This window comes from Gouania willdenowi, chromosome 15, assembly GCF_900634775.1.
Source record: "Gouania willdenowi chromosome 15, fGouWil2.1, whole genome shotgun sequence".
Classification (NCBI taxonomy): Eukaryota; Metazoa; Chordata; class Actinopteri; order Blenniiformes; family Gobiesocidae; genus Gouania; species Gouania willdenowi.
In genome coordinates, this window is record NC_041058.1 from 32,065,789 (window position 1) to 32,093,401 (window position 27,613).

The 27,613-nt window shown below is 38.8% G+C and overlaps 1 protein-coding gene across 3 annotated transcripts in view; it reads right to left on the reverse strand.

The window, feature by feature from the left end:
* Nucleotides 1-6,636: 6,636 nt before the first annotated feature.
* sanbr (SANT and BTB domain regulator of CSR) overlaps nucleotides 6,637-27,613 on the reverse strand; it is a 33,035-nt gene continuing 12,058 nt past the window's right edge. Inside the window, exons 8-21 of one of the 3 annotated variants that reach the window (XM_028468120.1) lie at nucleotides 27,263-27,349; nucleotides 27,064-27,174; nucleotides 26,795-26,918; nucleotides 26,247-26,399; nucleotides 20,473-20,588; nucleotides 20,285-20,381; nucleotides 20,178-20,210; nucleotides 19,946-20,045; nucleotides 17,899-17,984; nucleotides 17,788-17,816; nucleotides 10,426-10,499; nucleotides 10,263-10,351; nucleotides 7,749-7,831; nucleotides 6,637-7,651 (exon numbers count right to left, since the gene is read on the reverse strand). In XM_028468120.1, coding sequence (XP_028323921.1) covers nucleotides 7,615-7,651; nucleotides 7,749-7,831; nucleotides 10,263-10,351; nucleotides 10,426-10,499; nucleotides 17,788-17,816; nucleotides 17,899-17,984; nucleotides 19,946-20,045; nucleotides 20,178-20,210; nucleotides 20,285-20,381; nucleotides 20,473-20,588; nucleotides 26,247-26,399; nucleotides 26,795-26,918; nucleotides 27,064-27,174; nucleotides 27,263-27,349 — 1,219 coding nt within the window. In that variant the 3' untranslated portion in view covers nucleotides 6,637-7,614. Of the gene's footprint in view, nucleotides 7,655-7,748; nucleotides 7,832-10,262; nucleotides 10,352-10,425; nucleotides 10,500-17,787; nucleotides 17,817-17,898; nucleotides 17,985-19,945; nucleotides 20,046-20,177; nucleotides 20,211-20,284; nucleotides 20,382-20,472; nucleotides 20,589-26,246; nucleotides 26,400-26,794; nucleotides 26,919-27,063; nucleotides 27,175-27,262; nucleotides 27,350-27,613 lie in introns of all 3 variants that reach the window. The other 2 variants (XM_028468119.1, XM_028468121.1) reach the window with 2 other exon arrangements.

Consider the following 27,613-nt stretch of genomic DNA (forward strand, 5'->3'; position numbering starts at 1 on the left):
CCCCTTTTCTAGTAGCAACATATGTCACGTGATCACACAACGACCTCAGTGACATATTTTCTGTTGGCATTTCTCACTGATGTCATTAGACAATATGGACGCGAGTCTTCAAGGAGACCAGTAGTTATATGTGATGAGTCTCTCGTGCTTTTACAAGCCATTTCAATGGCATTCTGCAGAATGAGCCTTGATGAGCTGTTGGAAAAATATCAAAAAATCATCACTGGCCCACACTGCAGCTCCAAAGAATAGAAGATGCCAATTCTACATCAATGTCTCAGTCACATCATGAAGAATGCCAAACAGCTCAGCAAAAAACAGTAAGACTAATATCACTATCTTAGTTTTTTCTTCTTCAAGATTGACATTAATTGTGTATATATTGATGGAACAGGTTCTCAAAAAACTAAATTGTTGGCTTAATATGCTTTATTTTGCACAGTGCCCCCCAACATGGGCCGACTTGCATGTGCAACCTCAGGAAGTGAAGGTGAGGGGGAAGAAAACCAAAATGGCCCCTGCAGCACACCTGGACAGGGGAGATGTTTGATTAGGTCTGAACTGAACACTTTGTTGGAGTATTTGTTTTTGAACATTCTCCCTTTTTCCTGTTGTTTGAAGAACAAATGCTGTTTTGGACTAAAAACAGAAAATAAATCGACTGATTTTTGGAACCTGAATTGCTCTCTGTGCTTTTGTCCTAAGCTTGCCATGACAACCCTTTAACCTTGTAACAACCAGCCTATGACAACCTTCATAAATGTATGAACGTATCAGCTGTTCCACAACACAGTGTTTTAATCCACAGACAAACTCTATCTTTAAGTATGTATTCATAACTTGTAGAAGCACTTAGTTTGTAATCACAAAGTTGAACATTTTTAAACATTTATTGTTTCAGAGATAACAAGATAACAGAACTCAAGGAATCATGGAAAAAAAGTCAGTGAGATCTGAAACAAATTGAATTTCAGAGGAAAAATGTACCAGGCTTGACGACTTTTGTACATCAAAAGATGCAAAACGCTCTGCGACGTGAATACGAGGACAAAGGACGAGAAAGGCAAAAGGGATCCTGGAAATTATTAACTAAATTATATCAATTTTGTGATGTAAAGTATGATTAAGTACATGTTTATTTTACTAAAGTGATGTAGAACTCAATTAATTTTTCCAAGACATATCGAGTAGAAAAAAAATAGAATTGCAAAGACATCTATGTTTACCCTCACAAAAGACTTGGCAAATAAAAGTGTGAAGATAAAGGTAAGTTAATTTAATTCTTATACATTCAAGATACTAAGTTTTGTTTTGTTTTGTTATAGTTCTACAACAAACATAACAAAAGCAAATAAAATGATGTCACATCATGATCTCACTCTGTGTTTGGGTATTAAATAGTTTCTGTTCAATAAAATGGCTTTTATTTTGTAGATAAGATGTAGCATTTGGAATAAACAATAGGCCTAACACAGTCAAAGCAAGACCTCAGATATAAGAATATAGTTCTGTATTCATCTCTCTACAGAAATGTACATTAGAGGCAAAGATAACTTTGAGGATAATTAAATATTTCCTTCTCATTCATCTTTTGCTGCATTAAAACATCACTTTGCAATTTTACTCAAGCTTCAAATTGACCTGTTGCCTAGATTAAAAGTATGTTTTTAATTTCACTTAGGACGAGTCAACCTCTCCGCTCTAAATACCAGGCTCACCTTATTTTACAATACTAACTGATAAGAAATAATAATGATATATTTGAACATTCCAATGTTTATACTCGTACACATACTGTTACTCTACTTACTGCCTGGATCATGATTTCTCATAACTTCTTTTTCTGAAATTGCACTCTTCAAACGCAAGCGTGTTTAGTTTATTAAGATGTAACTCCAGTCTTACAACACTTTTCAATCTTCTGATTGTTATCTATTATAACCTTATATTATGTTTGTTATAAATTCAGAACATTATAATGAAAGTAGACAGTCTATTCTTTCAGAATAGGGTTTCGGATTTTACATAGTCATAGTACAAAATATTAATATTAAGTCTTGAAAATCAGTCAAAATGCTCTAAAATGGCTGGCAGTGAGGGGGGTGTCTATTCTGAAAATGGCTGGCAGCCAATGAGTTATGCCCTGATTTGCACTTCAAAGTGTATCAGTCCCTGCAGGATTTTCACTTAAATTCCCTGATTTTGGGAATTTGGGGAAATTTCATGAAAACAATTGAGGAGAATTTGCCAGATTTTGGCAAAATGTTGAGTTCTTTCACCAATTTCAGATTAAAAGTGACTGCTGTCATGTGATATGAGAACTGGAAAACTGAGCTCTGCAAATATTGTGGATTTTAATTTAATGTTTTATTTGGAGATGCTGAGATATCGACAACTAACTTAAGTTGGTAATTTACATAATGTTTCATGTTTTTTAAAATATAATTTCTACTTCTTTAAGCGGGCCAATGAAAAATGTAGGTCGCGATTTAATGGCCGTGGAATAATATGGGTCCCAGGGTGAGACCAGTTAAGAACCCCTGATTTAAAGGGCCGGATTTGGCACCTGGGCCTTGAGTTTGACACATGATGAAAATAGTCAAATTCATTGTATTTGTAATTAGAGTTGGGTTTATATCTTTAATGTTATTTGTTTTTTTCCACTGTAAACATAACTTAGACACACATTCTACTCACTGTCTCAAAATTTTAAACACAAGCGAATACAACACATCACTTAGTCATATAGCCTCAGTGTTAGCCCTTTGCTAGCATGGAGCTAATGAGAGAAAGCAGCAGTGGTGTCAAACTCATTTAGTTCAGGGAAATAAGTTCTAAATTCCTTGACTTTGTTCCTAATTTTTGAAGTATTTTATGGAATTTTGTGAGAATTTGCATTGATTTAAGAAACATTTAATGTTCTTACAATAATTGTGAATTAAAAATGTCTGCTGTCATGTGACTAAAGCACAAAACAAAACTGAGCCCTGCAAATATTGTGGAGTTTCATTGAATTTGCAACCATTGAAGAACAGTCATGTGGAGACAGGACCATCTATAAGGGGGAATAAAGGGGAGAGATTTTTGAGGTCCATCCATAAAGTCAGTAAAATGATGGTCTATTGTTCTATGAATCTGTGATAAACACATTTTCTGAATAATATCCACCGTTATCCAGGAAGTTTACTTTTATTTGGGCCATAGTATATAGTCATCTTAAAGATGTAAATCCTTGTTTTAATCAAAAATAAAATGGGTTAAAGTGACCAAAAATGGTGGAAAAGGTGGTGAAAACCACAGAAATTGGTTAAAAGTTGCAAATTAGATGAAACGGCCAGAAAAAGTGGTAAAAAGAGTTCAAAGTGTCAGTATTGGAACAATTAGTTTAAATTGGCAAATCATTACGACAAATCGTGAAAGTGGTTAAATTGGCAGAAATAAGCATGAAATATGGTGAAAGAATGACAATAATGGGTCGACATATGTGACATTTGGCTGGAAAAGTAGTGGAAAGGGTTTATAAGTGCCCAAAATGTCTTGAAAGTGAAAAAAAAGTGCAGAAAAGCCATTGAAATTTGATGAAGTAGCAGAAATGGGAGTAATATAGAAAAAATGCATATGGCAGAAAAAGTGAAGAAAGGTTAAAATATGGTAAGGTTGGTGTAGTTGTATAAAAAGGGTAAAAATAAGTAAAAATGCATAGTTTCTTGAAGGCATCTCCTGACCCTCAGGTTGAGAACCTACGCTGTAAAACATGTCACATTTATTCATGACAGTTTTTAAACTAAACAATGAAGACAGTTGTATCGTATCCATATTAAAACAGTTTCTACTTACGGACCGTTTTATGTTTTACTTTGTATTTAGTGGTAAAAACATAGTTTTTATAAAATCCAATCATTTTGTGTCACAGCATTATATGAGGAGAAAAATCAAACTATTAAATGTTTCAATTCAGTGAATAATTTTATTATGATATTGTTGATTCCCTCATACCTCTGCTGATTTACAAACACTCCTACAGTCTGTTCCACACACACTAGACGGGGATGCTTAGCCCCGCCTCCACAGGTGATGAGTGTCTACGTATATGAGGTCTAGGGATTGACTGAGGAAGCAAAGCCTGTTGTTTTATATCAGTAAAATGTCTGACACTGATGACGGGCCGATAATATCGTGCATCATTAGTTTTCATTTTCCATTGATGTGATTAGATTTATTTCCAGGTGTTGTGTGAGTAAAACATCTGTAGGATGAGTTCATAGTTCATGCAATCACAGAAAAAGTTCCTCCCATTCCAGGAGCAAAGAACGAGCCGAGCTGTGAGGTGTTATGGACGTGATGGTTCAATCAATGCAGCTGATCAGCAGATGCAGCAAATCAATGACTGGTCTGATCCTCCCAGTCCTTCAGCGTCTTCATTCATTCACACTCTGCATTTCTCTAATAACTGATTTTTCTATTGTTGTTTTACACACTTTGACATGAATATTTAAATATTTCCTCCAACTCGAGTCTCTTTATAAAAACAACATAGTTTAAGATTTCACTTGTTTGGTGTTTTTAAGCAGCTTTGTATAGAAAAGTAAACCAAAGTTGACATTATTTGTCACTGATTATTATTTATATTATCAACAGACTTTAATTTACTGTACATCATACACACTTGTCACTATTTGAATTATTTCACTTTGTAATTTGTAAAAATCTCAGCATGACTTTATCATCTCCATTTGTTTTTTGCTTAATGTACCTTTTATTTATTCATTTTTTAATCACCAAATTATCTTTTACCCTAAAACTTTTACTATTATATATTTACCAACAAAACATCTAGAATTGTACTTTCTATTATGTATTAAATAATAGTTTATGTAATGTACATAATCAGGTTATTTAAAAATTTAAGCAGCATAGGGCAGGATGTATAAATCAGACTCAATAGTGACACCATGGTGGTTAGTGTAACTGCAGTCATCAGCTATGTCGCCGCGGGGGTGCACATCAACTGTTTAGCACCAGAGCACAGCAGAATAAATACTGATACTAGAAGACGGATACCTGACGGAACCCTGACGGAACCCGACGCACAGTCAGGTCGGGTTTGGACAGATATTTAGAACTGGTGGTCAGTTTCAGTCACAGTGTCGTTCACTTAGGACGAGTCAACCTCTCCGCTCTAAATACCAGGCTCACCTTATTTTACAATACTAACTGATAAGAAATAATAATGATATATTTGAACATTCCAATGTTTATACTCGTACACATACTGTTACTCTACTTACTGCCTGGATCATGATTTCTCATAACTTCTTTTTCTGAAATTGCACTCTTCAAACGCAAGCGTGTTTAGTTTATTAAGATGTAACTCCAGTCTTACAACACTTTTCAATCTTCTGATTGTTATCTATTATAACCTTATATTATGTTTGTTATAAATTCAGAACATTATAATGAAAGTAGACAGTCTATTCTTTCAGAATAGGGTTTCGGATTTTACATAGTCATAGTACAAAATATTAATATTAAGTCTTGAAAATCAGTCAAAATGCTCTAAAATGGCTGGCAGTGAGGGGGGTGTCTATTCTGAAAATGGCTGGCAGCCAATGAGTTATGCCCTGATTTGCACTTCAAAGTGTATCAGTCCCTGCAGGATTTTCACTTAAATTCCCTGACACACAGTCAGGTCGGGTTTGGACAGATATTTAGAACTGGTGGTCAGTTTCAGTCACAGTGTCGTTCGCGCAGCGTTCTTCCTTTCCTGCTGCAGCTGCTGTTGCCCTGTAGAATATAGCTTTAACTGTAACAGAGAGAGCAGGATTCACTGTGCAGGGAGAATGGAGCAGAGGACAATTATAAAGGAATACAGTAGAATCCGTGTATCATCAGTTCATTTGTTTTTCATTCGGAAGTGAAGCATTACACATTCCAAGATATCGTTAGCTCTGCAACACTTAGGAGTCTCTAAATCCTCTGAAATGTCCGTGAGGAGGTTCTGTGCCCAACACCAGCTAAAATGAAAATGACACGTTTCTGATGCACAGTTGGAAGCAGCGATCTTATCATGCTGAACTGCCGTTAGCGTAGCCGTTAGCGTCGGATGAGAGTGCACTTCCGGGTCACGTACTTTGGCAAATCGGTAAAATCGTTTTCTGTTTTTTGTTTTCTGTATCGAAGCAAAAGAGCTTGAAGAGCTTTGTAGCTATAATCCGGCATATTTACATTTGTTTTACACTGTTGTTCATTAATGTGCAATGTCCCTATCAAATAAATAAAATAAATAAATAAATAAATAAAATATGCATTTTGGTTTTGGAAACAAATATCAAATAACGAGTGTTTTTTTTTCGTTTTTCATGCTTTTGCTACATAATGAAAAACCAATGAACGAATGATATACGGATTCAGTACTCCCTCACTATAACGCGATTCACCTTTCGCAGCCTCGGTTTTTCGCAGTTTTTTTTTTTTACGGTGCAATTTTGGATGCATTTTTTTTTTACAGTGTATGAACGTGCATTGTGTTCTGCATCCTGATTGGTGTGCTCCTTTTTCTCCTCTCATAAACATAAATTACCAGTGAAAAAAGCCGGTGTGATTAGCGGCTAATGCTATGCTAGCGCAGTGCTACTGAGAGAACTTTTACCTGCTACTACCACCTCCTCTCTGATTCTCCTCCACGCCAAATCCTTCCAAGTCCTGTCCCTGTTATAAAGGCCGTGTCATACAGCTCCAGGTGGTCACACAGCTTATTTTTACCCCCGTGATATGATAGATATGATGGGTCTCTTGTGTGCACTGTGCACTTGTTTGTTTCACTTTTGCGTGTTACCCATGCACTGATCTGATGTTTACATTAACAGTTGTTTATTAATAAAATGGGTACTTACCACTAAAGCAAACGTAAATATGTCATTTCTTTGGGAAAAAAAATGAGGTTTTCACTGTTGGATCGGACTCGGACAAGAAAATGCGGCCCGATCCGCACTATAACTGTGACATGGTTAATTATCTTCTTTTGGTCTCCAAGCTATCTTTTTCTCATTCTTATTTATTTCCGGTTTATTTCCAAGCTGTCGAGAACGCGCATCAGCGTCATTAGACGTCACGTCCGCAGAACTGGGAAATTTGTGCCCAGAACAGCAGTACAAAATGTATCACACAATCTGTTCAAAGCAATACGGAGAAATGTGTGTTGGGCTCATTCTCTTTGGTTTTGATCGCTTCATCAAGCATTAGCATTAAAATATTTAAAATTAATGTTTATTTTTTCTCAAATCCTGCCCTATACTACTTTAAGTGAAGTTGATAAAGCTTTATTCAAAAGGTTATTTGTTATAGTTTCATTATTTTTCTGCCTTACTGCAGCCTGTTGAAGTTCATCATTAGTTATCAGGGTCTTATCTAAATATAACATCATTTTTCCACCTTAATGCCTCACTAAAGCAAATCCAAAGTATTTCATTCAAATTTTTTGAGTCTGCTCATGACTCGTCACAGCTGCTAACTGCAGCGTTGCTGATCCAAGGCTAGTCACATGTGGGGGGTGTGGGTGGGGCTTATTGGGGGCGATGTAGCGTGGCTGCGTCCTCGTTTCCTCCAGAGGCTCCGTCATGTGGGTCTGACCTGAGCGTGACGGAGCTTTGATCTGCTGATTGAGGAAGGAGAAGCTGCTTTAGGAGCCACACGTGCACAGACGTGCACAGACTTGAACAGGTGTGAACAGCTGTGAGTGGGAAGCGTACCTGGGGGTTTTCTCTGACGTCTGTCGGGTCTGAGAGCTGCTCCTAAACTGAGCTTCAAGTTTGGAGTAGATTCCTCCTGCAGGCTGTGACGACACAACAATACGCTAACATCACGCTAACATCATGCTAACATCTTGCTAACAACACCCTGAGATCATGCTGGCATTATACCAACATCATGCTAAAATCACGCTAACATCACACTAACATCACGCTAAAATCACACTAATGACACGCTAACGTCACGCTAAAATCACACTAACGACACGCTAAAATCGCGCTAACGACACACTAAAATCACACTAACATCACGCTAAAATCACACTAACGACACACTAAAATCACACTAACGTCACGCTAAAATCACACTAACGACACACTAAAATCACACTAACATCACGCTAAAATGACACTAACGACACGCTAAAATCGCGCTAAAATCACACTAATGACACGCTAACATCACGCTAAAATCACACTAACATCACGCTAAAATCACACTAACGACACGCTAAAATCACACTAACATCGCGCTAAAATCACACTAATGACACGCTAACGTCACGCTAAAATCACACTAAAGACACGCTAACGTAACGCTAAAATCACACTAAAGACACGCTAACATCACGCTAAAATCACACTAACGTCACGCTAAAAATCAAACTAAAATCACACTAACGTCACGCTAAAATCACACTAACATCACGCTAACATCACGCTAAAATCACATTAACATCACGCTAAAATCACACTAACGTCACGCTAAAAATCACACTAACATCACGCTAAAATCACACTAACATCACGCTAAAATCACACTAACATCACACTAAAATCACACTAACGTCACGCAAAAAATCACACTAACATCACGCTAAAATCACACTAACATCACGCTAAAATCACACTAACGTTACGCTAAAATCACACTAACATCACGCTAAAATCACACTAATGACACGCTAAAATCACACTCATGACACGCTAACGTCACGCTAACGTCACGCTAAAATCACACTAACATCACGCTAAAATCACACTAACGACACGCTAAAATCACACTAACATCGCGCTAAAATCACACTAATGACACGCTAACGTAACTCTAAAATCACACTAAAGACAGGCTAACGTAACGCTAAAATCACACTAAAGACACGCTAACATCACGCTAAAATCACACTAACGTCACGCTAAAATCACACTAACATCACGCTAAAATCACACTAACGACACGCTAAAATCACACTAACATCGCGCTAAAATCACACTAATGACACGCTAACGTCACGCTAAAATCACACTAAAGACACGCTAACGTAACGCTAAAATCACACTAACGACATGCTAAAATCACGCTAAAATCACACTAATGACACGCTAACGTCACGCTAAAATCACACTAACATCACGCTAAAATCACACTAACGACACGCTAAAATCACACTAACATCGCGCTAAAATCACACTAATGACACGCTAACGTAACTCTAAAATCACACTAAAGACAGGCTAACGTAACGCTAAAATCACACTAAAGACACGCTAAAATCACACTAACGTCACGCTAAAAATCACACTAACATCACGCTAAAATCACACTAACGTCATGCTAAAAATCACACTAACATCACGCTAAAATCACACTAAAATCACACTAACGTCACGCTAAAATCACACTAACATCACGCTAACATCACGCTAAAATCACACTAACATCACGCTAAAATCACACTAAAATCACACTAACGTCACGCTAAAAATCACACTAACATCACGCTAAAATCACACTAACATCACGCTAAAATCACACTAACATCACACTAAAATCACACTAACATCACGCTAAAATCACACTAACATCACGCTAAAATCACACTAACATCACACTAAAATCACACTAAAATCACACTAAAATCACACTAACATCACGCTAAAATCACACTAACATCACGCTAAAATCACACTAACATCACACTAAAATCACACTAAAATCACACTAACGTCACGCTAAAAATCACACTAACATCACGCTAAAATCACACTAACATCACGCTAAAATCACACTAACATCACACTAAAATCACACTAACATCACGCTAAAATCACACTAACATCACGCTAAAATCACACTAACATCACGCTAAAATCACACTAACATCACACTAAAATCACACTAAAATCACACTAACGTCACGCTAAAAATCACACTAACATCACGCTAAAATCACAATAACATCACGCTAAAATCACACTAACGTTACGCTAAAATCACACTAACATCACGCTAAAATCACACTAATGACACGCTAAAATCACACTCATGACACGCTAACGTCACGCTAACGTCACGCTAAAATCACACTAACATCACGCTAAAATCACACTCACGACACGCTAAAATCACACTAATGACACGCTAACGTCACACTAACAACACACTAACATCATGCTAACATCTCACAGCTGCAGGAACACGGAGCTCCATGCTTCTACACAGGCCACACCCACCTCTTTGGGGTCCTTGGCTCCACTCTGCTCCTTCTCTCCAAACCTCATCTTGGTCAGGTGACCAATGATCTCCTCCATGCGCCGCTGGTCTGCTCACAGAGAACACTGGGTGTGACATACTGTATGAGCACAGTGACCAGTAAAACCAGTCCATGATGGTTACCTTCTTCTCTCTGAGCGTCCTGGTTGTAGCGGAGAGAGCGACTGCTGTCCCACTTACTCTTCTGGACACTCACACTACAACACACACACACACACACACACACACACACACACACACACACACACACACACACACACACACACACACACACACACACACATTTCACAAATGAACTCAAAATGTAATATTGTGATAAAGTAAGTAAGCAAGTAGGTATTTTTTTTCATAAAGCACTTTTCACAGATAAAAATCACAAAATGCTGTACAAAAAAATAAAGAACAGGAACAAAGTCATACAAATGATTTAAAACAACAGGAGCAACAACATAAAAGGATAACAAATGTTAAAAATAAAGTCCACAGAGTCAAGCTCAGTCAAAGGTTTGCTAATGAAGTCCAATCTACGGTAGATGACGAGGGTCAATTCACCAAATATGACAACAATGTCATATACTGTATGATGAATGTGTTCAACTATACATCAAGTTTACAGTTTTTTTCAATTGCTAACAGCATTAGTCGAAACTGAAGTCACATGTTCAAAACTCTTAAAACAACCTGAAAAATTCTCAGTCCATGTGGACTAAACTGTGAAACATTTTTCAAAATACATTCAGTGACCACAGTCACCAAAATCCATGAACTCGTTCATCACCTGCAAAACACTATAGTCTTACAGCACATTTTTCAAATGGGGGCAACATGGGGAATGTCTATCTGCTGCAGCTACATTGAAATCTATTGAAAATTATATCAAAAATATTTATAAAATAAGAATAAATAAAACTATAGTGAAATTTCAAACACAATGTAGTTGTCAACTGAAAAGTGATTCAGGTGATGACATTAGAAGCAAAGGAGTGGCTTCTGATTCTTTTTCTTTTGCAAGTATGGATCAAAGAGCAGTGGATGAGGTTGGTAGAGTGATTGACCATGTGCTAAATCATGGACTCTCTCTAATAGAGGCAAGTGTAAGGGTGCAGACAAACTTGCAGCATTCAACAGTGGGGGAACCAGTGCTGAGGGTGAGGGGAGAGGAAAGATGGGGCGGTTTGTGAGAAAGTCCATAATCCAGGAACAGAGTACGAGAATTTTCCAGCAAAACAACAGTGAGACGCATCCTGAAATTACTGTATCACAAAAAAAAAGTTAATTATGTTTTTACATCAGCTGAAAGTTTGGGAAATATATTGATGATAGTGTTGTGTTGTTTTACACTGGTGCAGTGCCCATAGGAAGTATGTATATATTTAGCACTGTAATATAGGCTAGCATACATCTGTAGCTTGTTGAGAGAGAGAGAGAGAGTCAGAACTACTAATGAACTTTCTTCTTGTTTTTTATTTTTTATTTTGCCATTGAAAGAGACCATTACGTCTCAAAATAACTTCACTAATCAATCAATCTTCATTTGCATAATGCCAATTCATAACACGTGTTATCGCAAGACACTTCACAAAAAGCAGGTAAAAGACTTTACTGTTTGTTATCTAATTACTTTATGACTTTGATGCTTTAGAGCTGTTCTGCATTTATGAAATAATTTATTAATGATATAACTGCAGTCCAAACAAATCTAATGTAGCACACCCCTGAACCAAGCAGCAGCCATGTTGAAAGTCTCAGCTCTGTCTGTCCCTGAACCGCAGAGATGTTTGAGCCACAGACAGACACACACACAGATTCCTTGCTTTTATGGATATAGATAGATTACTGTACTGTATATTTAGGATGCATAGGAATTCTGAGATTATATTTTTTTTGTTTACAGTAATCTTTATATTTTTGTAAGGTCCTGAAGTACAAAAGCACAAATGTTCTTGATTACTGTAAATTGCTGCACACCTGATTCAGTCTTAAGGCTAAACTGTATATTACAGCATATACAATAATGTAGAAGTATCAAAGTGCAAAGATCTCATTGTGTAATAAATAAACTTAAAAGATATGATGTATTTCATGTAATGCTCTTTGTTGTTAATATTTTGTAGTTCAGTGCGCTCAGAATGACACTGTGTTTCTAACGTGTGTTATTTGCTAGTGTTGTGGTTGATTGAGCTTCTTTCGAGGCGTGTATGAAGTGTTTTATTGGTGAGAAACACTTGTGGGGATGAGAGAGGGGACATATTATGAACCCCCCCCCCCCTCCTGTCCTGGCTGCATTAAACACTGTCTAATACACCACAAACACAATCTAAACTGCCAAAAAACTACGCAAATCATCACCGACTCCTAAACACTGAGCCACCATTGTCTGTTTAACTTTGCTGTACCTATAAAGCTCAGTCTGTTTATTGTGTAGCGCAGTGGTGCTCCTTGCAAACATGATCAGCTTTAATCATCTTCACCTGCTCAGTGTTTAAACAACATCTCATCGGTGCTACAGAAGATCCATGAGAGAAGTTATTATGTTATTGTGGAGACACCATCTACGCCAGGGATTGTAGAGTCTGAAACATTGTAGGTTCTATTTCATAATATTTAGTGAGATGTCTCACTACGGGATGCAACCTCTATCTGCAGACCTCAGAAGCATTTTTCTCTATCTGCCAATCCTGATTGGCTGGTGAGTCAGTAAATCATTGATCCCTGAGAAGAAATTGGATGACATTAATTCTATTCTCATACATCTTTATAGAACATATAAATAATTAAAAAGGAGCAGTCAGAATAATCTATGTTACTACAACTTATACCTATCTTTTCATTGTAACTTATTTTACATTTTTGTTTATGATTATCTTATTTATTAATATTTATTTTGTTTCCTCACAGGAGGTAAAAACTAACATTTTATGAAAAAAAAGATCAACATTTCTAAAAAAAGAAATTAAAGAAAATTAAAGTGGAAAACACAAATTTGGGAAAAAACATTTTTGAGAAAAAATAAAACAGATTTTATAGGGCCCTATCTAATGTTTATTTTCCACTGTTTTTATACATTTTTTTTTTACTGTGGTTATTGTTAATGTTGCTTTCTTTGATAAATTTTTACCGTTATTATTGTTAATGTTATCAGGCCCCACTTCTCTGGAACCATCTACCAACCACGGTTCGGGGGGCAGACACCCTCTCTACCTTTAAGGTTAGGCTCAAAACATTCCTCTTTGGTAAAGCTTTTAGTTAGGAACCAGCTCATAGCTCATAATTAAGATGCAATAGGCATAGACTGCCGGGGGGGGGGGGTCTGGCATGCTCGGTTGGAGAGAGGTTGGAGAGGGCGTTAAGAGAGAGGTCATTTAGGTTAGAGAGGGACCGGAGAGGGTCCCATTCCTCTCTCAAACACTCCCTCTATGTCTGCTTCTTCCCTTGTGTGTTTGCTCCTGTACTCCTTCTGGCTTTTGTCTTGCAGGTCCGTGGGATCCTCAGTGTGGAGTTACAGAGTCTCAACAACTCTGTCTCCACCCTTTCCTCTGCACACACCCAACACAGCATAACGTGGATGGCTGTCCATCATAGGAATGGGATCCACACAAGGTTCCTGCTGCTTAACAGAAGGTTTTCCTTGCCGCCATGATGAATTCATGTTGGGTGTGGGATACATATGTATGTGTATATATGTATATATGCATATGTGTGTATCCATAAAATGAAGAGTCCGTCCTTAAGACTGCTCTACTGTAAAGTGCCTTGAGATACCATTGGTTATGATTTGGCGCTATACAAATAAAGATTGATTGATTGATTGATTGATAATGTTGCACAGTTATGATAAGTCTTTTATTTACTGTATTTAATGTTTATTTTGCACAGTTTTTTATACTTATTTGGGGGTATACTACAGAGCTAGATTGGATTAATCTCCGTTAGCTGACTTGAACTAACCAAACATTCCATTTCAGACACAAGCTGTCCTATGCTCCAGTGGGTGAAGTAAAAGCAGACTGGAGAAGAATTGGGGGAATAAATGTGCGCTGAGAAGCCGGAGGGGTTGGAACTGTCGCCACCTCCGGTCGCAGATTTTTTCGCGTCACAAATTTTGGCACAACAGTGGTCTTCCCCCGCTAACGGAGCCTCCGTCCTGCGCTGCTGATGTTTTCCAGATCTGCTTAATACACAGACATGTTGCCACTACAGCTAACATTAGCATGTTTATTAGCCGTAGTATCAGCCTACCAGCTGCAGTTTGAGAAAAAACAAGGAAGGAGCGAGAAACACTTGATGTTGTGCTGCCTTGTCGTGCAGGGGTACAAAGACCCTTGTTCGCTGTGTTGTGCCGCCATCTTGGGCAAAAGTCAGGTTCTGCGACTAGTCGACATCACCTAGACAGAGTCGCGAGACAACACTAAAGTCGACTAGTCTGTTCAACCCCTACTCTGGGAGTGTCTTACCCTGGATTTCCACTGGATCCGTTACTGCCCGAAACTGTCCTGCTGCGTTACTGCAGAGCAATCTGCTATCCAGCAATCCCCACCGCCTCCAGTTTTGCTGCGTGTCTGTTGCAGCAAGGACTTAGAAGATCCCGCTAATTCACGTGTAACTGCGCAACACATAGATGTGATTCAACCATAGATAAGTGCAATATCTTTTCTGGTGAGGAAGGCAAGTTCTGTTGTTGGCACAGAGCTGGACAGCCTTACATCTGTGGCAGAGAAACGGACTATGAACAGGCTACTGTCCATCATAGACAATCCACACCATCCACTGCACAGCGCCATCTCCAGGCAGAGGAGCAGCTTCAGTGACAGACTGCTGTCATTGTCCTGCTCCACTGACAGACTGAGGAAATCGTTCCTCCCCCACGCCATGCGGCTCTTTAACAACTCTGGGGGGGGGCGATAAAATCAACCATAGAACACTGGACTTAATGCTAATCACACCATGCACACTCTGTCACACACGCACTTTATCACACACACACATCTACTGTATCTTGCACACTGTCATCTGCACAACTGCACTTCAACTGGACTGGCACACACTATACTGTATTTCGATATTATACCATTATATTTTACCTTAGTACTTTCTTTGCACTGTTTTAAATTTTTTTCTTAATTTTTAAATTTTTAAATTTCTACATTGTACTTTCCCTGCATGCCCCTGTGTTGCCATACCTGTAAGCTGCTGGAACTGTGAATTTCTCTTGGAGATGAATAAAGTATCTATCTATCTATCTATCTATCTAAATACAATATCAAAAGTGCTCAGATCGGGCCAAATGTGGTATCAACAGAAAGGTCTGGTCCCCCCTGAGCGCGATTATGTGCTGGGTTTTGTATAGAGTCCAAAATGGGCCCGCTGGAGGTCCCAAAAGGTCTGTGTTTTCCTCTACCAGGGGTAACCTCTGTCAATAGATGGAATTACGATCCGCCTCAAACATGAAGTATTTTATTTGGAAAATAATCCGGATATTTTATTCTGTGTTGATGGACTACTTCCTGTCCTGCATGGGCTTATTGTTAAATTGCTGCAGCACAGCTCCAGTGTAAGGCAAAAATACAAGTGCTGCGTATTTGCAGCAGAGGACAGCATCATGTTGCAGCAGTTGTGGTGCTGTGCTGGAGCAGAATTGGATGCAGTGGAAACTGACACATTGACTTGAATAGAAACCTATCAGCTGCGTTGCTGTTTTGGAGCAGTTACAACAATAACAACAATATAACCTTTATTCATCACAGTAGTGAAACTGTATTTTACCCAGTGGGCTGCCAGTTGCAGGCGCCCGGGGTGCAGTTGGATTGGGGTTAAGGGACTTGCTCAACATCCCACAGAGATGGCCTGGGTGAGATTCGAACCGGTGACCCTCCGATTACAAGCCCTCTTCCTTACGGAGCAGTTACTGATGCGGTGGAAATATTGAGTTACTGCTACAGCAGTAATGCCCATTATCAAGGCATTTTTTAAATATCTGTCAGAAAGTCTTTTATGTTTACAGTTCTTTTATTTTGAAACTGCTTGGTAGTTACATCATTTCCTTTCTGAGCGCATCCATCCTCAGTACTAATGCTGCTTTCTAAAGGATGAGGGCTCTCCATATGTGTGATTAAGTTAAAGTAAGTTTATTGTTTGCTAAGACTTCAATGTTGTCATCTGACTTGTATAGGCATTGTTTACTCCCACTTACTTTGCTTTCCTGTATCTTATGTGCATGTTAAAATACTTTCCTGGTGTATTTTAGTTATTAATAGGTCACGTGACTGTGTTATAAGCTGTGGTAGACTGTGAAACGTTTCTGACTGTGAAATATCCCAGTTTTAAATGGTATTCCTGTGTTATATTGAGGTTTACACATCTTTTATTTGTACTGCTAGATTTCATTTAGCTTCTGCATCTCATCAGATACACCTTGATGGTAATTTGATACTCTCTGCTTATGCGCACTTGAGGTGATTGGTCGATGTGGTGCAGTCGCACATGCCTCCACTAGTGGAAGACAAAGACCACTGAATCTGTCTAGAATACACTCATTAGCCCATTAACCCTTTACATGCGTGCACATTGGCTGTTTTGCTGCTTATTGGGGTTGTTTGACCGAGTTAATATAATTTGGTGGTTTGATTCAATGTGTATTCTTGAACAACATATTTTTATACATCTGTACATATTAATGGTGTTGTTAATATTATTATTTGTACATGAATTGGTGATATTAATAATAATAATGTTATCTTATTATTTGTTTCCTTTAAAGAACCACACACATACCTACAACTATTTGTACCCTCACCATCATCCCTATCAGTACACAAACTTCAATAATAAATACACTGCTAACAACTTCTCCGTCCCCTTCTCTTTGACCGGAGCCCTGTCAAAGAAAACTGTCAGACCAGTATTATCCCCCTCTATCACAATATCCTTCCTAGTGGCAGGTCAGCAGAAAGCAATGGTTTAGTTACTCTTTAAAGAGATATTACCAAAAACTTCATCAGTTAAGAAGAAAAAACCAGTGAAGTTATGAAGAGGTGGATCATTCAGTTCATCTGTGGCTATTAAAGAGCTACAAAAACAGATTTGGCAAAGATTTGATGGATGTGGATTTTCGTACTGTATATGGTGATATATGAATATATCGGTCCTAGTCAGCTTCCGTAGATTTGACTTTGACAGCAAACCTTCGACTTTTATCACAATAATGTATTTTGAGTTTTTTTTTTTAAATTCTACTTAAATCTTGAAATTTTGACTTTATTCTCGACATTTCCACTATATTCTTTGTTTGGAAAAAAGTATTTACTCCATCAAAAGTGTCCCTAATCCTCTTCTGTAAACACCAGACTGAAGACTGACTGATTTAAAAAAGCACTGAGGAGGAAAAGTGCTATAGATGACAGAAGAGGACATCTGAGATGATTGTCCTCCTCTGTTGTTATAGTTACAGTTTGTAAAGATCACAGGCATGTTTGGAGAGGGACTCACATGAAGGCTGTGTTGTCTCTGGTGTGCATCTGAAAGAACAAACATGTTTGAACAGACTTTATGGTTGATCGTCTGCTAAAAATCTACATAATAAATGTGAGACACTCTCACCTTCTCAGGTTTGTCCCTGCGTTGGAAACTAGGAGAGGACATTTGTTTTTTCAGAGGTCTGGGGGGTTTTCTGGCCTTTTTAGCAGCTGGAAAGAGACAAACAGCTGTTAGAGGGAGTTCACACCATCTGCTGGACAAACTGATGACTGATTTCTCATTAGCGCCAGGTTAAAATAAGTTTAATTAACAATCAAACAATTTCCTTGGATATCAGTTCAAAATGTCAGTCCTCATTACAGGCAACCTACTTGACTCAAATTACACATTGATGCAAAGACCTAGTATGAAATGTATGTAATACAATTTAAGCTAGACAATTTTCTCAGCTGTAAATCTGTAATAACGTCGACCAATTAAAAAAAAAGGATGGGTTTTTTTTAACCAATCACGTCTCTCTGTCTCCCTGCACGTACTCAATCCCTCACATACACGAGCCCACACTCTAAGGTGACAGAGTTAAAACAGAGTTTTTGGTCGTGTTTTGTAACATATAACATATAAAGGTTAGAGTTTACTTACTGCTGAATGAGACATGAGACAACAAAGTTTCTACACAATACAAGTGATGAGCTTGTATCCACTTCTCCAGCAGCGCTGTGCGTGCATGTGAGTAAAACAGAGAACAGAGGAGAGGGGGGAGGCGGGTAACGGTGGAGCCGTTGGAGGATGCTACATTCAAAATTAAGCTAGCTTTTAAAAATCGACTACCCTACCTTTAACAGTTATTTTCTATCTTAAATAAATATATATCTGATCTTTAAAATATACAGGTAATAAGGTGAATAAATAAGGCAAATAAATGGAACATGTTGTGAATGTGATGCTGCTTATGTAATTGTTTTTATTTTTATTTTTTCAATATATTTTTATTCAAAAAAACAAGGTGTTCCAACTTCTTTTGACATTTTCTAACCTTCCTGGATGGCAACACATACAATGTTTGTTCACAGACCTGAAATAGATTCTTGAGCCCCTCAGTCTACCATACTGAGGGGTTGGCAGTCTTTAATAATAGAATTCAGAAATGCTTGATCCAAGGCTTGTTTCGAGGAAGCTCGACGGTCGAAAACAAAATAATAAAAACCAATATGCATTAATTAGTAATAAAGCCACCATAAAGAAGGTACTAAATGTCTGTATACATGTGTTTGTTGTGGGTTTATTTGTGACCTCCTGAGGCTCCTCAGGCTGATGACGTGCACGGCTTCAGCATCAAGGATGCTTTTATTATTATTTGACAGTTCTGATGAATAAATACAGCATTTATTATGCAGAACATAAAATCAATAATTACAGAAGATGCTATCATTAGGTTAATACTATTGCTAGGCTAATGCTAATGCTAGGTCAGTGTTAATGCTAGGTGAATGCTAATGTTAACTCTAGGCTAATGCTAGGCTAATGCTATTACTAGGTTAGTGCTAAAAGTATTGCAAGACTATTGCTAATGCTTTGCCAATGCTAATTCTAGGCTAATGCTAACGCTAGGCTAATGCTAACGCTAGGCTAATGCTGATTCTAGGGTTATGCTAACACTAAGCTAATGTTTACGCTAAGCTAATGCTAACATTAGGCTAATGCTAAGCTAATGCAGTGCGACGCAGGCCAGCACCTGTATCCTCACTTGCATTTTCTTTAAGAAATGCAAATATTCTTGTTTAAACTAAGAGTCATTTGGAGATAGATTTGAATTCTGAGCGATCAAGCTGAAACAGATGAGTTTGAAACAAGGAAATAAGGACTAATACTTTATTTACACGGTAAAGGTAAAAAATGCAAGGTCAAAATGGTCCCAAATGCTCCATTTTGTTGATGTGCACTACAAACGTTTCTCTTCGGATACAGACGCATCACGTTGACAGGTGGTAAATGCACTTCCTCTTAAACACAGTTTGACAAAGAGGTGACGGGTGAAACAGCTGCTGTATCATTCACATGACTCTTTCTACAAGCTAATACACGCACCGACACAGGGTTTCACTCTATAAGCTCAACGCATGCCCTGACACATCAGTGTTGTTAGATCCATCACTAGTGTCTCTCCTACCTTGTTTTTTGGAGATCTCCTCTTCATCGCCGACCTCGTCCTCCGTGACCTCTGACCCGGTGGTGCACTCCTCGTCCTCCGACAGGAAGGCCTGCTGCTTCTGCAGGGGGCAAAGGTCACAGCTGTAACACGGCGCTGGAAACTAACCAAGCCCTCACTCGGCATGTTATCTGACTGCTGATTAGAAGCGTCACTACAGAAGCGGAGCAAGGAGAGACAGTTAAAGCCCTACCAGTTGGAGACTCCAGTTTTTCAGGAGGGAAAACTGGTTAAAGAGAGACAAAGGATGAAGGAAACGCAGACAGAGGACAGACAGAGGACGGACTGACAGACACTCACAGCGCTGCCGTCTCCTCTCACAGGCCTGAGCAGCGTGGGCTCCATGAGGACCTCACAGTCTGGGACTCTCTCCATGGTGCTGGACATGCTCTCCTCTCTAGTCACACACACACAGAAGACGTCATGCACTACGTGCCCCAGAAGGCAGTGGGGCAGGCACACAGCTGGTAAACACATATCAGGCTGACCTCTCTGCAGTCAAACACACGGTGTCTCTGTGCAGCAGCAGGTCGTTGAGGATTCTGGTCTCATCAGGACAGTCGTCAGAGGGAAGGTTCACAATGTGGTCTCGCATTTTACAGCCCTGCACACATCACAACACTAATACTCACTCACACTGACCCAGGATGTGTGTTTCAAACGACCAAAGCATTTTCCATCACCTTTAAACCAGAAACATGTTGGTGCTTTCATGTCATTTCAACAAATGACCCACGCACTTCAGTCTAAAAAAATTCTGAATTTTTTAACAATTGATCCATGATTATTCAATAGGCACACTGTATATTTTTTGTTTGATCGAATTAATACTTTTTTGAGATATGGACAATTTAGCGAGGGAGGTCTGTGTCCATTTTTGTGCGTACTTATTATTCTTTTATCTTCAAGGCAAGGCAAATTTGATTTGTATAGCACATTTCATATACAAGGCAATTCAATGTGCAAAAAGTGCAACAGAAAATTTTCAACAGCTTAAAAATGAATAAGAACAACAGTAAAACATTAAATCAACAATAACATGATTAAGAATGTAGAGAAAAAATGTGCCTTTAACTTTGATTTAAAAATGTTCACATGTGATGCTGACTTCAGCTCTGCTGGCAGTTTGTTCCACTTATTTGCAGCATAACAACTAAAAGCAGCATCACCATGTTTAGTGTGAACTCTGGGCTCCACTATCTGACCTGTGTCCATAGATCTGAGAGACCTGCTGGGTTCATACCTGACTAACATCTCACTGATGTATTCTGGACCAAACCCATTCACAGATTTATAACCAGCAGCAGAACTTTAAAGTCTATTCTGAGGCTGACTGGGAGCCAGTGTAAAGACTTTAAAACTATAGTAATGTGTTCTGACCTCTTTGTTCTGAACCAGCTGTAGATGTTTGATGCTCTTTTGGGGGATTCCTGTCAGAAGACCATTACAATAGTCCAGTCTGCTGGAGATAAAAGCATGGACCAGTTTCTCCTGATCTTTCTGAGTCATGAAACTTTTCACTCTGGAGATGTTCTTTAGGTGGTAGAAGATGTTTTTTTGATAGATTTGATCTGACTGCTAAATGTCAGACCTGAGTCAACTAGAATCAGAAAGGATTTTATTCGCCAGGTATAGTTTAAAAACAGTACAAGGAATTTAACTCGGTAGTTGGAGTGAAGGACATACATCAACACACCAGAGTACCGTATATTTAGATGAAAGAGGAACAAAAACAGGAGGAGAGGTGATGGGGAAAAGACAAGTTTGAAACACCAAGGTTTCAGACTTGGTCTTTAGCTTTTAACTCATTCACTGCCAGCCATTTTCAAAATGGCTACCCCCCTCACTACCAGCCATTTTAGAGCATTTTGACTTATTTTTAAAGACTGACAATATTTTGTACAATGACAATATAAAATCTGAAAAGGGGGTAGCCTTCTTGAGCCAAAAACGTTTGAGAACCACTGACATAGGAAACTGAAAATTGGTATAGTAACACAACGCCACCTACTTAGTGAAAAACTAATAAACAACACAGAGCCAAGCTGCAATGGCCTCGTGTAAAGGATTTTCAATATTTACGAGTGGTGAAATAACCCGAAGTTGGGGTTCAAAATAAAAATGAAGAAGTCGCAAAAACAAAAATTGTTTTATATCCCAAGAAAGACTAATTTTCATACTATAAATTTAATTAAAACAGACGCTACCACATGCAGTTATAGGCCAATGAAAATAGTAAAAAGATTTCCAGAGTGCGTGAGCCAAGAACCAATGCATATCTGTGACTAATCATTAGTGATGTGAACAGTCTATGTTCATAGCTCAAAGCTGATCACATTACAGGGAGCTGAGACATATGCTAAGTTGTTCACTGAAGGCCCAAACATGTTCCAGACTCAAATCTTGAAAAACTTTTTCTATTTCTGCGGTGCTGGCATGTCCACCAGATAGGATGAATAGCAGATACTTTTGTATATTCTGAGAGAGTAGGTGGAGCTGTAATATTATACCACATTTCAGTTTCCTATGTGATGTAGTCCCTGGGAACTGAAAATGGAAGAAAAATAAGAACGCACAAGAATCTACACGTATCTGAAAAAATATTAATCTGATCAAACTAAAAATGTACAGCGTGCTAATTGAATACTTAAGGAACAATTGGTACAAATTTTAGAATTTTGAGTCCGAAGTGCATGGGATGTCCTGAGAATTTATCGAAATGACATGAAATGACCCAATACCAGTGACGTGCAGTCAGGGTAGGCAAGGTAGGCAGTGCCTACCCAAGGGTGAATTGATATTTTGATTATTTGTTTGAATTATAATATAATTATAAATTATTTATTTTTCAATTTCTGATAGCCTACAGTACCTATAAGTTTGAAAGTGTCAGCATTTTGTACTTTTCATAGCCCAAATGACTAAACATCGCTACTTCCTGGTACGGCAGAGACACTGCACAAGTCCACTGTAAGGCAGGAGGAGGCCACACCCCCTCCCAAAAGCACATTGCTGCTCTGGCCCCGTAGCGTGTTTTTATGTGTTTGCGCATATGCAGTCAGTTCCCCAGATGACAACCATTTACGTAAAAAGGCAGCTCTCTACGCGGCCTTTGGACGTCACCGTGCTATGCTAAATGCTATACGTACGTTCACAGTGCATTATTGAATTGATACAGTGTGGCCACTGCTACGTTCTCTAGCTAGTGGGTGGGATAACACTACAGACAGGATGACAATAGAGAAATTTTCTTTTGAGGAAAAACAACAGCTTTTAAAGGGGACATATGATGCTAAATCCACTTTTTTAGCCCTTAAATGCATTTTGTTGTATATTTAGAGTGTTTAGAAGTACAGAAAAGTTCAAATTAGTCTCTTCAGGTGCTCCGTTGATATCTTTATATTCTGTTTTGCTCATATTTTTCAATCTGTTTCGATTTTTCTATTCTCTATTACGTTTTTTGAACAATAACGTCACAGTATTTGCAGCGGAACTGCCAAATTAGGACATCGACTCCAGGCCCAACACTTCGAGCAATCCGCCATTTTTATTTCTCGCTTTTATTTTGTAGTCCAAGCTCAAGGATGCCGAAGTTACGAGAGGAGAAATCAAAATGTTCAGTTGTTGGATGTAGTAACCCACACGCTTCATTACACCGTCTCCCAGCATCAGAACCTTTTCAAAGTGCCTGGTTGAGTTTTATTTTTCACGGAAATGTACCCACATCTGTGGGTAAGGTCATTTTTGTGTGCACGAAGCACTTCAAGGATGACTGCTTCAGCAACCTCCACCAGTATAAAGAAGGATTTGCCGAAAGACTTTGTCTGATTGAGGGTTCAATTCCTTCTATCTTTGGAGACGATGAACAGAGCACTTCAGTAAGCTGTAAATAACGCTAAAAAGTGTGATGATATGACGTCCCTGTCATTGTTTTCATGTCTTCATATGTTAGCGCTGTGTGCTCGTTTTAGATCCTTGATGATATGGCCTACGTGATTAAGTTTTCATTAGTCATTTCATTTTGCCATTTTTGTCTCCGAAAAGACTGTATTAAAATGGGTGGAGTTGAACCGAGTGTCACCTCTGCAACCTGGAGAGGGGGCGGGGTATGAAGTGTCTCATTTGCATTTAAAGAGACCGCACCAAAACGAGTTGCTCTCAGAAGCACATCAGAAAAGGGGTAGAAAAGGGGTGGAGCTATAATAATGAGGAATTCAGACCCAAGCATTGCAGTTCTGCTTTATATAGACCACAACTGTATGATTTATATGTAAAAAGGAAGGATTTAAATGCTCCTTTAAAAGATGGGAGAGCAACACCTGAGCTCCCAGACCTTCAGCAAAGGTAAGGTCAGAAAATTGTTTTCCACAGTGAATGGTAGGATTGACTTTGTGGATGCTCCTCACTGAGGCTGTTCCGAGTTGTTGTTGTTGTTGTCATTTTCTCTATGTTTCTGCGTTTCCAACACAAACAACAGATGTGCTGTTATGCCATGAGATATATCTTGTTAGGAGAGTATGGAGGCTATATAAAATAATTGTTTATGTTTCTTTAATGGTGTTTATGATGTTGATTTTGTTAGATGGCTAAATGCTTGTTCATGTGGATCTTGTTGGGTTTTTTCTTTCTTATTATTAATTTTATATTTTGTTAAGCGCATTGAGATGACTTTGTTGTAAATTGCGCTATACAAATAAAGTTGAATTGAACTGAATTAACACTTGCCAGCAGAAACATATGAAATTGTCATTGGTGTTGACATTGGTGGTCTCGATTTGCAACGCCCTGCCTACCCAACCCTAGTGCTCACGACACGTCACTGCCCAATACACAAAATTAGTTCAGATCATTTTGGTCATGCTGGTGCTGGCAAACATGTAATTTTTTTAATTTGAAAACAGATTCATTCAATATGAGCAAATAAATATCTGTAAGGAAATGTGACATTGCAGAGCTTCATTTTAAAGGAATCCTTTAAATGCATTATTTTGCACCATATTCGTTTAATTAACTTTTAAAACCGAGACTACTTTACCCTCTGTGCCGCCATGTTGAAATGACGTCATCAATGACGTGGTTCGCCCATTTCAGTCCATTGAGTTCTATGAGCGGTGAAGCATTTAGGATCATTTAGCAGGATTTTCAGTCAAAATGACAACTTGTGCTGCTTTGGGTTGCTCTAACAATCAGTAAAACTTAAAAAAGTGGTTGTAAAGCACTTTTATTTACCGAAATTTGAGAAACAGAATCCGAGCCAAAAAAATCCGTGACCGCAGGGGGCGACAGTGCCAACATTGCTGCTTCGTAGACGCACAAAGAGCGCTTCTTCTCTCCTTAATGGCGTCTACAAAACAGCAGAGTGGGAACTGTCGCCCCCTGTGGCCACAGGGGTCACAGTTTTAATGTATCATTTTTCAGTAAACAAAAGAGGTCTACCCCAAATTTTTTATCTTTTACTGATTTTTAGAGCAACCCAAAGTAGCACAAGTTGTCATTTTGACTGAAAAAGCTGCTAAATGATCCTGTATGCTTCACTCCAATAGAACACAATGGGCTAACAGAGCCTAACCACGTCATCAATGATGTGATTTCAAGATGGCGACACACAGGTCGTAAAACAGTAAAGTAGTCCCATTTTGAAAAGTTAATAAAACAAATATGGTGCAAAATAATGTGTTTTGTTAGGCATAGATCTTCTAATAAGGATTTCAAAGGTTTTAGGCCACATTTGTAAAAACAGTGGAGGATCCTTTTAACAAAGTGAATCATTCTGTTTGTGGACTGAGCGCCTTTAAAGTGTTTCAAAGTCTGTTGGAATTTCTAAACAGCCATGAAATTTATTTTCCCTCCACAAGCAGGGTTATCTCAAGGGTTGCAAAGGAGCAGACAATCTAATGTACATTTCCATGTGAACTAAAGCTCAGAAATTTTGGGAATATTCAAAATATAAACTTTTCATGGGAATTATGTATTGGAATTACATGGAAATTGGGAATAATGAATAAAATGAACTTCATCATATCCAAAAATAAACATGAGCGTCCAACAGGGAAAACTGGGAATTTATAACATTCAAATTTTGGACCTTAACAGGGATTCTTCTTCTTCTTCTGAGTAGTTTTATGGTGGTTGGTAACCAAGGCAATGAGCATTACCGCCCACCTTAACAGGGATGTTATATTTAGTTGGTAAAATATATTTTAGCATCTAAAGAAGGAAGTGAGAGGTGTAGGATGTGCTGTGCAGAGCAGGAAGTGAGAACCTTGGGCATCGATGTGGGGTCAAAACGCAGAACTCTCTGGTTACAGCAGGGATAGAGTCCTGTTTCCTGCCAGCCTCTCTCTGCTCTCAGACGAGAGTACTGCACACCTTCAGGGTGGTACCTGCAGTGGGTCAGCTCGGAACACACAAACACCTAGACACACACACGCACGCGCACACACACACACACACACACACACACACACACACACACACACACACACACACACACACACAAAATCTAATTCATAAAATCACCGCAGGCCTGGCTCTACTAAGAACAGTTTAATGAAATACCCCCAGGTCACTAGGTGTCAGACCTTGTTAAACAACCTCAATACTTCCTCAATGCATTTTAGCTGGAAGTTGATTGCACTTTATTTACATAAAACATTTTGATAAACATACCACTGGTTTTTGATATTGGTACTTGAATTAGTTAGTTACCATTTACTTGTTCTCGCAAGTTTAAAACTGATGTTGCGATATATGTAGATCGTATTGTTCAGTATTGGGATATATCGCAAACATGCTCACACACACACTGACCTGTTGGCATCTGGAGCAGGTGAGGTAGTTGATGGTACCCCAGATTCTCCAGTAAACCAGGACCCAAGACTTGAGCTCCCCAAAAAGGCCTGTGATGTACTCGTGCACATCCCAGCTTTTCAGTCTGTGACACACACACGCACGCACGCACGCACGCACGCGCACACACACACACACACACACACACACACACACACACACACACACACACACACACACACACACACAGTGTACTTTAAATGCAGCAGGTCCACAGTGCAGGTCCATACCTGGTGTGTGTGTAGATAATTTCCCCACGAGCATCAACATTGATTTTCCCTGGAACACAAGGAATCTTCCTCTCTGTGTCTTTGGTCAGCAGCTTGAGGCAGAGAGCACACCTGGTAGGATAGAGCGCACATAGGTGTGGTCGTGTGATCATGTTAATGCTCAGTGAGGGAACAGTTCATACTTGAAGCCTTTTCTCACCTGTACAGAGTGGAGGCGTTTCCCAGTGAATCTTTACTCTGGTGGCCGGGATCAAAGAGACGCTCAATTTTCTTTTGGAACAGCTTACTGTTAGAAAATAAAGGACAGCGATGGACGACTCTTATCACAGCTAGGGGCCACAAACATGTGAGCAGGGAGGAGAGATTTAAGGTAGAAAAATGGAAATATATTCTATGAGGAGATTTTGCCATTGGTTTATGTTTATGGATTTTTTATCTTTCCAATTCACTAATATTGTTTTTTTTTGCTATGGTGAGTGTCGCGAGGATGGATTGTGATTGGTTTGCTGGAAGATCAAGCTTCGTCAGGTCTCCTATAAGACATAGATCT